A 14,884-nucleotide genomic window follows, 5' to 3' on the forward strand; every position below is an offset into this window, starting at 1 on the left:
CTTTTGTAAATAACTTCGTTACTTTTAACGCGATTGCTTTCAAATTAAACAATTGTTAGTTTAATATATATGTTAATAACTGTGCCAAATTTGATTAAGATCGGGCGACTATATCATATAGCTTCTATAGGAACGATAGGTCGAAAACAGTGACTTTTGTAAATAACTTCGTTACTTTTAACGCGATTGCTTTCAAATTAAACAGTTGTTAGTTTAATATATCTGTTAATGATTGTGCCAAATTTGATCAAGATCGGATGACTATATCATATAGCTTCCATAGGAACGATCGGTCGCAAACAGTGACTTTTCTAAATAACTTCGTTACTTTTAACGCGATTGCTTTTTTTATTTATTTAGCGGACGTTGACGATACTATGCGCAGTACGTTCAAGTGGCCCCTACGACACCAGGACATAGCCTGTTACGCGCGAGCCCAAGCAGATAACTGCCCACCTCCCACAGACAGATTCACCTGAGCTAATAACTCAGGCGAGTCGATATCACCAATTAGGAGCTTGTGCATAAAAATGACACCAAGCATAATTCTACGGTTAGTTAGGGACGGAAGGTTAATCAAGAGGAGTCTACTAGAATACGAAGGCAAATTGACATTGCGATCCCAGCTTAAGCCACGAAGAGCAAATAGCAAGAACTGCTTTTGAACGGATTCAAGTCTAATCTGGTGCGACTCATATTGAGGTGACCAAATGCAAGATCCATACTCTAAAATAGGACGGACAAGCGAAGTAAAAAGAACTTTAGTTGTATAGGGGTCATCAAATTCTTTTGACCATCTTTTAATGAAACCCAGGACACTCATGGCCTTTGCGACCGTGGTGGAAATGTGGGTGTTAAAATTTAACTTATGGTCCATAAGTACGCCCAAATAATTTATATTATTCAAACGTTCTAAAGGGCTATTGTTTAGAAAATAAGTGACCAGTTGAGGAGAGTTACGGAAAAAAGTCATTACCTTACATTTGGTAGTGTGAAGATTTAGTAGATTAAACTGGCAGCAGGATTGAAACTTTTTAAGATCAGTTTGTAGCCGACTATATGAATCTGTATCTTTATGAGTAAGACAAAGCTTGACATCGTCAGCATACATAAGCACACGCGAATGAACAATGACTGATGGAAGATCGTTAATGAATAGTGTGAAAAGCAGAGGGCCAAGATGACTACCTTGAGGTACACCAGAAGTCACAGGAATGGAAGCGGAAAAAGAAGACTTAAAAAGTACCTTCTGTTTTCTATTTGTTAAATATTCACGAACCCAAGAAAGGAAAAGGGGTGGAAACCCAATGTCGCTCAGCTTAGAAAGTAATAGGGTATGATTAACGGAATCAAAGGCTTTGCTAAAGTCAGTATATATTACATCAGTTTGTTTAGCATTTTTGAACCCCTTGATAATTACTGATGTAAATTCTAAAAGGTTAGTGGTTGTAGATCTACGTTTCACAAACCCATGTTGGGATGGCGAAATAATAGAGCTGCAAAAATGTTGCACTTGCGAAGTTATAATTATCTCAAAAGCTTTCGGAATAGCGGACAATTTTGAGATACCCCTATAGTTAGTGGCTTCGGACTTTTTGCCATTTTTATGCAGAGGAATGATATACGACTCCTCCCAAATAGATGGAAAAGAGGAAGATTCGACAGACAATAGAAACAATTTTAAAATGGGTTTACATAATGCGTTTGCACAGAAGCTGAGTACACATCCAGGAAGACCATCTGGCCCCGGAGAATAAACAGGTTTAACATATTTAAGTTCACTAAGAATAGAACTTTCATCAATCACTGGATTGAAAATGCAATTAGCCTTTTTTAAATGATTTGAGGAATAAGTTGTTTTGAAAAAACTCGCAAACATATCGGCAATTGCCTGATCAGTGCTCGCTTTTTTATTTTGAAAAGACAAAAAACAGATGTCTTACGTTTAGAATTAACAAAATTATAAAATTGTTTAGGGTCAGAAGAAAGCTGAAGCTTACACCGCTAAAGATAATTCTTATAGCATTGTGTATTAAGCATCATGAATTTTGAACGAGCGACTGTATACAGAGCATAATCTGATGAACGACGTGTTTTTTGAAACTTCTTATAATATCGTGTCTTCACATTTTTCAAATTGGATAACTCACGAGAGAACCAGGGAGGTTTGTTAAGCCGCTCCAGCCTACCAAGAGGCACACAAATATCAAAGAGTGAATTCAGAGTATCATAGAAAAAACGAACAGCTGAGTTCATATCTCTACAATTGTACAGATAAGACCAATCGGTAGTAGCAATGTTTTCATTAAGGCTGGCAAAGTCAGTCTTACGAAAGCACCTAGTTAGAGGTAACTTATTTAAACCAAGTAATGGTGAAAGCAAGGGCAAATCAATTTTTAAATTTAATGTAGGATGAAATTTGTCTTCTGGAAGAACAAATGGTTCGATCCTAGAAACCTCACAATAAGAGGAATCCAATATTAGAATTTAAGACAGGATTGACTTGGGATAAAGTTAAGCCTAGAAGGCCATCAATAAAGTCATGTGACAAAGAGGGCAGCAACGTGGTAGATTCATCTGTTAGTGACCATGCTAAAGCGGGTAAATTAAAATCAGCTACAACTATGAGCAAGTCTTGAGTGGAAACTAAGGAGGAGACAAACTGAATTGCCTCTAAATAATTTAAATATAACACCATGTCTGACAATGGTGGAATATAGGAACAAGTAATGAAAGCATTAAAAGATTTAAAATTTACTTTAACACCGACAAACTCAATCTCCTGGGTACTAGAAAATTGAATCATTTCAGATGATAAAGCAGCATCAACAGCTATCAGAACGCCACCACCTATACGAGAAATCCGGTCACGTCTGAATATAGAAAAGTTTGTGGAAAAAACCGATGCATTAGCAATATCAGGTTTTAGCCACGTCTCTGTAAAAGCTAGAATGTTATGTTCAAATTAAACATTTGTTAGTTTAATATATCTCTTAATGACTGTGCCAAATTTGATCAAGATCGGGCGACTATATCATATAGCTCCCATAGGAACGATAGGTGGAAAACAGTGACTATGATCAATATCTTCGTTATTTCCTATGATTGTAGGCCATTCTTTCGCAAACATAAGGCTTTTTAGATAAAACGTTCTTCCACATTGATGGCTAATAGGTAAGCAAAGAGTTACCAAAAAAGTTGCAAGGGTATACAAACTTTGACGCGGTCAAAGTTAGCCACGGCCCTCTGTTTTTTTTTTAAATTATCATTATTTCCTATTTACTAAAAATGTCTCAACTTTGGGCGCCTCTAGCACCCATAAATCTCAACCGATTTCAAATTTTTTGGATTCATTATCTCTGAAGTATTCCCTATCGATTGCATATATTATTTTTGCCAATCGCGATCATAATAAAATCTTAAATTTTTGCAATGCTATCCGAGCAGAGGACCAACTGTGCGACGCTCTAATTTAATACCTTCCACTTTCAGACTTAATGACCAGACTGCTAATAATGATTCAGATATTGCAGATCTGTTTGCTAAATTCTTTCAGTCGACTTATTCTACTATTGCTTCGGATCCCACATCCTATCCTTTCTCACATTTAAATTGTATGTTTTTTCCTAGTATTACTGAAGACTGTATTATTTCTAGCTTATCATCTATGAAGTCTTCCTTCGTACCTGGGCCTGATAATATACCTAGTTGCATCCTTAAAATATGTTCGATTTCCATATCTGAGCCTTTATCTCGGATATTCTTCATATCGAGCTTGTAGCTTTCCTGATATTTGAAAGGAGTCTTTTATTATTCCGCGCTCTGAAAGGTCGTTCGTCGCTTACCAACTTTTAGAATTGACTACCCTTGTACACCATGGCTTCCGTAAAAAGTGTCAAACTGATGTTATTTATACTGGCTTTAGTAAGGCTTTCGATACGGTTGAGAATTCCATGCTTCTTACGAAACTTAACATTATGGGTTTTCCCCCTAAATTGTTCGCTTGGTTAAAATCGTATCTTATTGGCAGAACCCAAAAGGTGTCTTTTCGTTCCTCAATATCTAAAACTGTTCGAGTTCCCTCAGGTGTCCCCCAATACAGTCATCTGGGCCCACTGTTATTTACCTTTGACGCTGACGAAGTTAGCCCCGGCCCTCTGGTTTTTTATTAAAATCTGTTATCGAGAGCTTTTAGCCTTCACTCATTTATTTATAATCATGCAAAAGGGGTATTTTATTTTGGTCAGAAGTGAGCAACACATAAAAGGAAGCATCTTCGACAATATCATAGCTCGCAAATAACAATTTTGCGACGTCTTCAAATAAGACTCTTTGCTGAGTATTAAAAAATACCCGCGAGCACCGTATTGATAATCTCTTTCTTTATCTCACTCGTGCTCGAACAACAATCATTTCGTTTCTTTTTCGTCCCAGTTAGACCGCGAGTATTTGCTTGAGTGAAATGAAGCAAAACGTCTGAAAGCGTGTGATGCTTATTAAATTGCGACGCAATAACATTTCGTTGCATTCTACTGCGTAATTAAATGAGTGTTGCATTTCTTAAATATTTTAATTGCGTTTGTGAATTGAGTGCGGACAGTCAAGAAGAGAGCTAAATAAAAAAGTGTAAAAATTCTTTAAATTTTATTCTGGAAAATTTTATTTGAGATTCGCTGGAGTTAATATCACAAATTCAATACGATATTTGACAACGAAACGTGCGGAAAAATACAATGAGTAAAACAATGCAGAGGACACCAAAGGGAAACAAATTAAAAAAAAAATTACGCTTGGCATAAGCCCCGTAACTTCGCGAAATATAATGAATTTGGTGTCTGCGAAAAAGCGAGCTGTAAAAGATAACTTAAGAGCTCTAACAAAGGGAAAGCTAATGCCCCTTAAGATCGATGTAGCCACTAGAATGAACAGAACAATTTACAATTGATTCGTGCAACTTTATTTGTCTATGCCCAACGGGCAACACAAGGGGTTAAGGGCAGAGGGAGGCGAGCTTCCACCTCGCACCGCTCTCACCACAAAAGAATTCCCACACTATGCTTCAAGCGGAGCCTACTCTCCGCTCTTAGTTAAGTTAGTTTTGAGTTCAATTACACTGTGATAGTCGAAAAAAAGACATGGCAAAATTCGATGGTTTCACCCTATTTCGGGTCCTGCGAATCGAACTGCATCATTAGCTTTTTAAGTTATCACGATGGTTTCATACAAAATTTTTTGCTGAAGTTTTTCATAAAAAGTTGCCATTTTTTCAAAATGGATCTTTTTATACCCTTGCAAAAAGGGTATATTGATTTTGGTCAGGAGTGTGCAACGCATAGAACGAAGCATCTCCGACCATACAAAGTATATATATTCTTGATCAGCACGACGAGACGAGTTCAAATAGCCATGTCCGTCCGTCTGGACATTGTAGGACATTGTAGGACATTTTTTCGCAAACATAAGCCTTTTTAGATAAAACGTTCTTCCACATTGATGGCTAGTAGATAAGGAAAGAGTTACCATAAAATTTGCAAGGGTATACAAACTTTGACGCGGTCGAAGTTAGCCCCGGCCCTCTGGTTTTTATTTGCTTCTAACTTCTAAAATATTTATTATAACCTTGCAGAGGGTATTATAAAATTGGTCAGATGTTTGTAACGCACAGAAGGAGACGTTTCCGACCCCATAAAGTATATATATTCTTGATCAGCATGAGAAGCTAAGTCGATATAGCCATGTCCGTCTGTCCGTCTGTCCGTCGGTGCGTACGCGTTTTACTCAGCCATCTTAAGAGCTATCGGGATGAAATTTTTTTGGGAGCTTTTTTTTACCCGGGTGAGATAAAGTATGAAAATCTTTGGGATCGGACTACTATATCATATAACTCTGGAACAAAAATTTTTGCAAAAATTGGAGTATCCCCATGAAATTTACCAATATAATAGAATTTGATATAAAATCTCAGATCCCAAAATTTGACCCTGATCGGATAAATAGAACACAAGTTACAGTCTATATAAATCGGTTCAATCGCTGCCGGCAGCTCTGCTTGCTGCCTACTACGTCATCATCAAATCAACAGAGCACATGCATACACACACAGACGCAACGCTACATAAACTGTATGTGTATGCGTGCGTTGCTTTGCTTAGGGAATGAGGGAAGAAGAAGAACAAATTGTACATAGTATGAAGAGTAAAATTGTTTTGTTTGTATATTAATGAATTGAGTTGCAGAAAACAAATTTTGAACATGTGAAATTATTATTGTCAAGGACTGCAAGGGTATATAAACTTCGGCATAGCCGAATTTAACTTCTTTGATATTTTTTTTTTAAACTTTCTTCAGCAAAGTTATTTAGAACTTAAAGGGCTATTGAATTTTGCCATGTCTTTTTTTTTTTGAAAAAAACTATCAAACAAATAAAACTATAGCTATCTATGATAATTATCAGAGAGAATAAAACAAGAAGTGAAAATAGAGTTCTTATGCGTGCCATATGAGTCCATTCCTCCGTACCCATACTCACATACATACATATAATTGCTTGCCTTGATTTCAATTATCGAAAAATTACCTTCGCGCATAATTGCTGCATTTAATTCGTTTTTTTCCTCTTCAAAAGTGAGATAATTTGGTCCCAAATTTTTATACATACTGTATGTGTCCAGTATGTAAGGCGCCATATTTGTTCGCCTACTTCAAGATTTTTTTCTCGCAATTTGCAAAATTTTACACATATGCATGTGCTTTAAGTAAATATATATATGCCCAATATACAACCCAAAACACTATTAATTGGTACGGTAAGTTTTTTTTCAAAGTTCGAATTTCAATTGGTTCTATTTATCTCCAATTGCTAATTCAACATACATATTTACATGTTTAAACTTTTTGAAAGGTTATTTTATTATCTTTCATTTGGTATCAAAATATTAATTTGTTTCATATCAGAAAATCGCAAAGTAAAATACGTTCATACGCATATTTTGAATGTTTCTAGTCCGATTTCAAAAATAAAATTTCGTAGTTTGGTAGAAATATATAGGATTAATTGGTCTGCAGAATTTGGTTGCTATAGTCAAAAAATTGCAGCTGGCATTTGATTTTTTCTAAATTATGGAGGCGAAAATGGGCGTGGCAAAATATTAAAGTATACAAATCCTGCGCGCATACTGAAAAAACAGACAAACAAATAAAACTAAAGCTATCTATGAACTAAATAGGAAAGGATAGATGTTTTAAGTATATTAATGGACTCTGAGGAAATTGAAGGTTGTAATCAGAGGCAAGGACCCTAAGAGGTTAATGCATGGCATAGTTAGAAGAACTAAGTGTTAAAGGTAAAATAGGATGTCTACTCCGTCTACATGGTACCGACAGATTTACCTGAGCTAATAACTCAGCCGATTCAATATCACCAACTAGAAGCTTGTGCAAAAAAATAACACCAAGCATAATTCTACGGTTAGTTAAGGAAGGAAGCTTAATCAAAAGAAGTCTACTAGAATAGGAAGGCAAATTGACATTGCGATCTCAGCTTAAGCCACGAAGAGCAAAAAGCAAAAACTGCTTTTGAACGGATTCAAGTCTAATCTGGTGCGACTCATATTGAGGTGACCAAATGCAATATCCATACTCTAAGATAGGACGGACAAGCGAAGTAAAAAGAACTTTATTTGCATAGGGGTCGTCAAATTCTTTTGACCATCTTTTAATGAAACCCAGAACACTCATGGCGCACACGCAAATACACAATGACTGATGTAATTTCGTTAATGATAATTCACGAACCCAAGAAAGTAAAAGAAGTGGAAACCCAATGTCGTTCCGTTAAGAAAGTAATAGAGTATGATTAACAGAATCAAAGGCTTTACTGATGTTAGTGTAAATGACATTAGTTTGTTTAGCATGTTTGAACCCATTGATAATTAAAGAGGTAAATTCTAAAAGGTTAGTGGTTGTAGATCTACGTTTCACAAACCCATGTTGGGATGGCGAAATAATATAGCTGCAAAAATGTTGAAATTGCGAAGTTATAATTTTCTCAAAAGCTTTCGGAATAGCGGACAATTTCGAAATACCACTATAGTTGGGGGCTTCAGACTTTTTGCCATTTTTATGCAAAGGAATGATATACGACTCCTTCCAAATAGATGGAAAAGAGGACGATTCGGGTTTACATAATGCGTTTGCACAGAACCTGAGTACGCATCCAGGAAGACCATCAGGCCCGGGAGAATAAACATGTTTAACTAGTTTAAGTGTACTTAGAAGAGAACTTTCATTAATCACTGGATAAAAGAAGCGAACAGCTGAGTTCATATCTCTACAATTGTACAGATAAGACCAATCGGTAGTAATAATGTTTTCATTAAGGAGTTAATTCATTTGAACCAAGTAATGGTGATAGCGAGGGCAGATCAATTTTAATATCCTTGCAAAGAGGGTATATTAATTTTGGTCAGAAGTGTGCAACGCATAGAACGAAGCATCTCCGACAATACAAAGTATATATATTCTTGATCAGCACGACGAGACGAGTTCAAATAGCCATGTCCGTCCGTCCGTCTGAATCAACGCAAACTCCTCCTAAACCGTTAAAGCTACAGAGCTATTTTGCACGTAGGCTTGTATATACTGCAGGAGTTGTATATCTCGGACTTAGCCAGATCGGACCACTATATCATATAGCTGCCATACAAACGCCAAAGTCACGAACAGTGACTTCTCAATAACTTCGTTATTCTCTGTGCTATTACCGTAAAACTTAATATTAAAAAGTTTATTACGCCTATAAACTACTGTGCCAAATTTTGGATCAAGATCGGGTGACTATATCTTATAGCTCCCATAGGAACAATCGGTCGCAAACAGTGACTTTTCTAAATAACTTCGTTACTTTTAACGCGATTGCTTTCAAATTAAAAATTTCCTAGTTTTATATATCTGTTAATGACTGTGCCGAATTTGATAAAGATCGGGTGACTATATCATATAGCTCCCATAGGAACGATCGGTGGAAAACAGTGACTTTGATCAATATCTTCGTTATTTCCTATGATTGTAGGCCATTCTTTCGCAAACATAAGCCTTTTTAGATAAAACGTTCTTCCACATTGATGGCTAATAGGTAAGGAAAGAGTGACCAAAAAAGTTGCAAGGGTATACAAACATTGACGCGGTCGAAGTTAGTCCCGGACCTCCTATGTTTTGGGTCGTTGGACCCGTGATATGTCCATATTACGAACATATTCCATATGATCCCATCAATCTTATGAATTGGACCGAGTCCAATATAGGAAAAACAACCAAAATCATTCCCCATTGCCTAACCGTTGTTTGTGTGTGCTTTGGGTGGTATGTTCTGTATATTCTGGGCGCCGTACACTGTTTAGAACCTGCACCACCAAACAAGAGTATTTTACGGTCGTTTGCCCGAAAATGTTACCCACTTTGCAGTTGTAAGATAGACCGTTTCTCTACTGTTCTATGAGTCTACGCCGACAAGTGACATCCATTACTGCCAACATTGGATCATGTTTAACTAAATTAGAAAATGCAAGCGGATTGGATCTGCTGTATCAAACAATGTGACAGTCATCTGGAACCAGTTCCAGATAGGGCAGCAGAGACCATCTTTGCGGAACATCCAACTAAAGTTTTCAGTTTTTGCTAGGTTTTACCTTGTTTTTCAAGGTTTTCGATCCACTCCGTCTTCACTGTACAGTAATACGTTACTGTTCTGGATAACATGAAAATTTTACCATTAGTTGACGCAAATAATAGTACAACATTATTATTTTATTAATTACATTTACTACTGACAGATTTCGAAACATTTTATTTGCTTTTTTCGCAACTAGCGAAACACTGCAATTTTGGTGAACAGCCAAATTTGTGGGATTAGCACAAAAATGTAAAAAATGACCCAAAAATTAATAAAATTACGGTACTTTTTCAAGATATAAGTCAGAAAATTAAATCTTTAAAAAGGAATATGTGAAAAATGTTTGAGTCTTTGTTAGCGTCGACTGCACTTCTATTTAAGCGAACACAGCTGTATGTGTATAATCTAATATGCAATTAAAATTTTTAATGAAATCTCTACCTGTAATGTCATCACTATGGATTGGAATGCTAGATTAGATGTTAGTTGACTAGATGTTAGTTGTGTGGGTTGGTTTTCTGTAGATTATTTTTTAGAAATCTAAAAATATGGAACCTTTCCCAATTCCTGATATTTTTGTCGATAGGTTAGGTTAACATTATCGAAAATATCTACATTTTCCTTTAAAATTAAAATGTCTTTTACCATTTTGAACATTCCACCAGAATACCGATCTATGATGGCTAACTTGTCTAACTTTCGAGCCAATTGGTTTGCCATAATCTGGGCTGACTCCGTTGCCAATTCTATTCCAGTGATAGCAGCAGTAAATTGGGGAACGTTCATTGTGTTTGCCCTGTAGGTCTTACTTGCCATCGGGTGAGTATCTCTCTGACGGATTGATTCTCTGATCTCGAAAAGATTCTTTTTTTTAGTTACCTTTATTACAGGGCCGCTAACTCATCTGTCAACAAGGCAATTTTTGTACAAATTTACAAAACTTTTTGAATTGCCTTTTTTTGTCATTTACTTCTAACTTAGTGTCACTTTTCGAATACAATTCCATTGTTCTCAAACAAAAATCTTTAAAGAGGCTTGTCAAACAAATTTAGGAACAACCCTCAAGTAAAAACTTAAACAAAATACGCATGCACAAGTAATTTATGCAGTGTTGCGCCTGTATATGTGAGATCTCATGATTTCGAGCTAGTAGGCTGCAGGCAGAGAGCTCGTATTTCAGTATTAAATTCATAGGGTGTGCGTTGCAATTATTTTTATTCTTTTACAAAGGTATATAAGCAAAATACCTCAAAAATTAATTCACGATAACTTAGTACGAAATATTTCGAGCTATATATTTAATAAATAAGACACATATGATTTGTAGCTAAATGGCTATTAGGGAACGATTAAGATAAGAAGCTTACCTGCGGGCGAGTCAGATCTCTGAGACAAAGGCAAATTATTGATTAAATTATTTCTTTTTTGTAACTCGTGCATACGAATAAATTCTTCCTGTTGTTGCAAAACCTGCTGGTGATGCTGCTGCTGTTGTTGTTGTAGTTGTTGTTGATGTATAAGTTGCTCTTCAACATGTCTATTATTCCGCGTCATAACATTTTTATAGGCCTCCTCCCACTCTGAATTTAAATTTATAAGCAAATAAAATACATCAATAACATAATTTTTATGAATCCTTTTAAAACTAAATAACAATATATTTTTAGCATCGTTGGCCACTCCAAAATTGAAATACAATTTTGAAATAAAGTATTTAAAAAGTCTGTACTTCTTTAGGCAAAATATGCTTTAACAAATAACACGACATTTGACATGTTTCAGGATTTCATGTCGTTTTCATGTATACATTCATGCTAACCATTTTCGGCTATAGACTTCCTAAGAAGCTGTACTGGGAAGGACAGTAGTAGGGTCAAGCCAGACCAACATACAAAATGCATAAAAACTAATTGAATTTATTATTTTAATTGTTAATTGTTTTTATTTTCTTTTCAATGGAAAATATACATTCGGACTATCTTTTAGGTTCTATTAGTTCACACGAATCAATTAATAATGGCGAGCTAAATTTATATACAAATTGCAAGTACCATGGGCAATATTAAGTAATCTTTGATCTTCTCTGACTTCTTTCAGTTAAATGGCGTTTTATAGTGTACTTACCTACTATTAGTTATTTTTTTGTGTTACAACCAAAAAAGTAATTTAAATTAAATCTGATCTGTTTGCTTTTGTAAATATAGTTTATGTTTTCTTATTATATTGTGTACCCAAATTTTTGAGAAAAAAAAAAATCAAACTCCTATTTGGGTTTATCAAAGTTAGCTCTTTCTTTTTAGCGAGTTGAAACTTTTCTTTTTGATGGTATTTTGTAGTTTTTCTTAGGAGCTTTAGCATATTTAGTCGTATTTATATGACTTTAGGGTAGTTTTGGAATATTTTTAATTTCTATCTATTTTTTGTGAGAATAATTCTTCTATTCTGTTATTGATATTTATTGAACTTTTTGCTGTTAAATCAAGAAAAAGGTATGTAGTTACTAATAAAATAAATGTGATTATATTTCGTCCCAAAATTTAATATTAATTTAAGTACTTTTGTTCTCTATACATTTAGCGAAGTTATTCATAAAAGTCACGGTTTTTGGCCGATCGATCCTATGGAAGCTATATGATATAGTCACATGCACTATTCAGTCCCGCACTACCGTCAATACAACAGAAATGGACAAAACAATTCCCGAGGCAGAGGTAATTATCAAAATAACGGTTATAGGAGTAACAATAATGCAGGTGGATATCGTGGTAACTCACGATACAATAACAGAGGAAGAAACAATTCCAACCGAAATAACTGGATATTCAGAAAAAAACTGTGAATGTATACACATTCAACCTTAGCCTTAGTATTTTCATCAAAATCAAATATGAAAATACAGACAACATATGGGCAATTCCGAAACACTCACACGACTTTCGGAAGCAGAATAAAACTCTATATGTGAAAGAAATCAAAGAAAATCAAATTTTTTGCAATTAATCACTAATAATTTTTTGAGTACTTTTAGAGTATTATTAATCGTAATAAAAGTTTTGGGCCTCCTGTTTTTATCTGTTGAGAAAAAAGCTCCAAAAGAGCGGTCACTCACACGACATCAAATATACATGAGATTAGACATCATTGCTAACAATCGCCAAACTCTGCGAATTGTCTGAGAATTTTAAACTTTGAATATTTTTTGCATATACTAGAAATGTTAAGCTTATGATTTATGATTTTTGCATATTGGCCTCGACCTTTTTTAAAAAAATTTTTTTTTGAGTCACTCACACGACATTTTTTCCAGTACAGTTTTAATAAATACTCTATTCATTTAATGTTAGAGAAAGAAAAATTTATTTTCAAATTGTGCTCAAGAAATATATATTAATTTATGTAGGATTTTTGGGAATAGGAAGTTCGGCCCACTTTTATTTTCTTTTCGGTGTTTTATTCCCTTAGGCTAAAAAAAAACCTACTTTCGACTTCAATTGGGTTCTCTGCCTTTATATCCTGTAATTTCGGGTTAATTGTCTTTGTTTTTCTTTGTATTCCATAAGTTTTAATGGGTCTATTTTTATTTTTGCCAAGCTTTCGTAGTTAATAAAACAAAATATGATTTGAGAAACTAATTTTTTTTTTTTTATGATTGTTTAACCGATTTGACGCAAAAAATATATTTTCATCTATTCTTCTGGAAAAATGTAAGTGCTAAGAAGCTTTTACTGCTTTTCGGTCACTCACACGACAAAAAAAGATGACTTGACAAATAAGCGAAATTTCGGTAAACTCGTACTCTTACGGCTCTCTTTACACTTTTTACGGTTAGTTCACGTATCTAAGTTTCATTTAAGAGCAGAACCTTTATGGTAACAGAACCTCTAATGCCGCAAATACTTTAGAAAGTAATCTGTAAAAAAAAAGTAGCAAATTTACTAAAAACACAAACTCAACTTTTCGTACAAATATTTTGTACATTTGGACTTTTTTTCACTATTTCTATCCAAAAATATAAAATTGGAACATTTCTTAATAAAATATAATGAAAAACAGACAGATCTTTGGTACTTTATGTTTAGATCTTGTGGTTGACCTTTTTCCTGAAATGCCCATATTCACTTTCTTGTTTTAATTGCCAATTAGATTTCAGTGAACCAAACGATTCTAGTGAATGTTATATTTAGATAATTTAGATTTAGATTAAACATCCCAATATTACACACCTGTAACAAAAATACCACAATTCTCCCATCAAGATCTGAAGTAATCCGACAAATAAATATCCCAAACGAAAATACAAATATCGTTATCTTTTTTTTTTTTTTTATATATTAAGTTACTTCTGAACAGAAGATTTCTTTGGCCTCGTGGCCGTGTATAACAGGTTAACGCCACAGCGTATTCGTGATGATGAGTTTCGTATTTTGGTTTTAGTTGTAAATGAATTAGCTATTTAGTTTAATTTATATATATGTGGATTAGATTGTTATTAGAGTTCTATGTTGGCAGCCTTAGTAAATTGTGTTATCGATTTGTAGTTGGCGATAGGCTCTTGCGCGAGTAATCGATATATATCGTTGTACTTTGTTAGTGTTGGGAAGTTCATTCGGGTGTTTGTGTATTTTGAACAATTTAAAATAATATGTGAGATATCTTCCGTAATGTTACAGGTGTCGCATAAGTTGTTGTCAACGACTTTCATTTTAAATAGAGTGTTTTTGTCAAATGCGTGACCGCTTAGTATTCTGTTCAGTTGTTTTATCTCCAGTCTATGGTATTGGTCTTTTCTCTGGAACCATGGTTGCAATGACAGTATCCTTTGTTTCGATCTATACAAAATTCATTGTACGCTCTTTCCCATTCCAGTTTTATTTTGTTGTACATATGATTGATAGCATCGTTGATTGTCGAGCTTATGTGCGTGAACACTCCATGGCATTTTTGGCTGCGATATCAGCTAAATCGTTTTCTCTTATGTTTGAGTGACTAGGTATGTGGTGTACTTCGACTGAGATGATATTATAACTATTTTCTATATTTTTAAGGATTCTTTGAGCAATGCAATTATTGTTCTTGGGGTTTCTAATTGTTTGGTTTGCTCCGAGACTGTCAGTTAGGAACGCTACTTTGCAGAGGTGATTCGAATCAGCAAACTCCACTGCTTTTTCCAAAGCTAAGAGTTCCGCAGTCAATGAACCATCTGTGTAAATCAGG

At 34.8% G+C, this 14,884-nt stretch overlaps 1 protein-coding gene across 1 annotated transcript in view; it reads right to left on the minus strand.

Moving 5' to 3' along the window:
* LOC137579584 (putative uncharacterized protein DDB_G0285119) overlaps positions 1–14,884 on the minus strand; it is a 111,006-nt gene that overhangs the window by 54,243 nt on the left and 41,879 nt on the right. Inside the window, exon 5 of the mRNA XM_068293364.1 lies at positions 11,038–11,250. Coding sequence (XP_068149465.1) covers positions 11,038–11,250 — 213 coding nt within the window. The remainder of the gene's footprint in view (positions 1–11,037; positions 11,251–14,884) is intronic.

This window comes from Drosophila tropicalis, unplaced genomic scaffold (assembly GCF_018151085.1).
Source record: "Drosophila tropicalis isolate 14030-0801.00 unplaced genomic scaffold, ASM1815108v1 contig_715, whole genome shotgun sequence".
Classification (NCBI taxonomy): Eukaryota; Metazoa; Arthropoda; class Insecta; order Diptera; family Drosophilidae; genus Drosophila; species Drosophila tropicalis.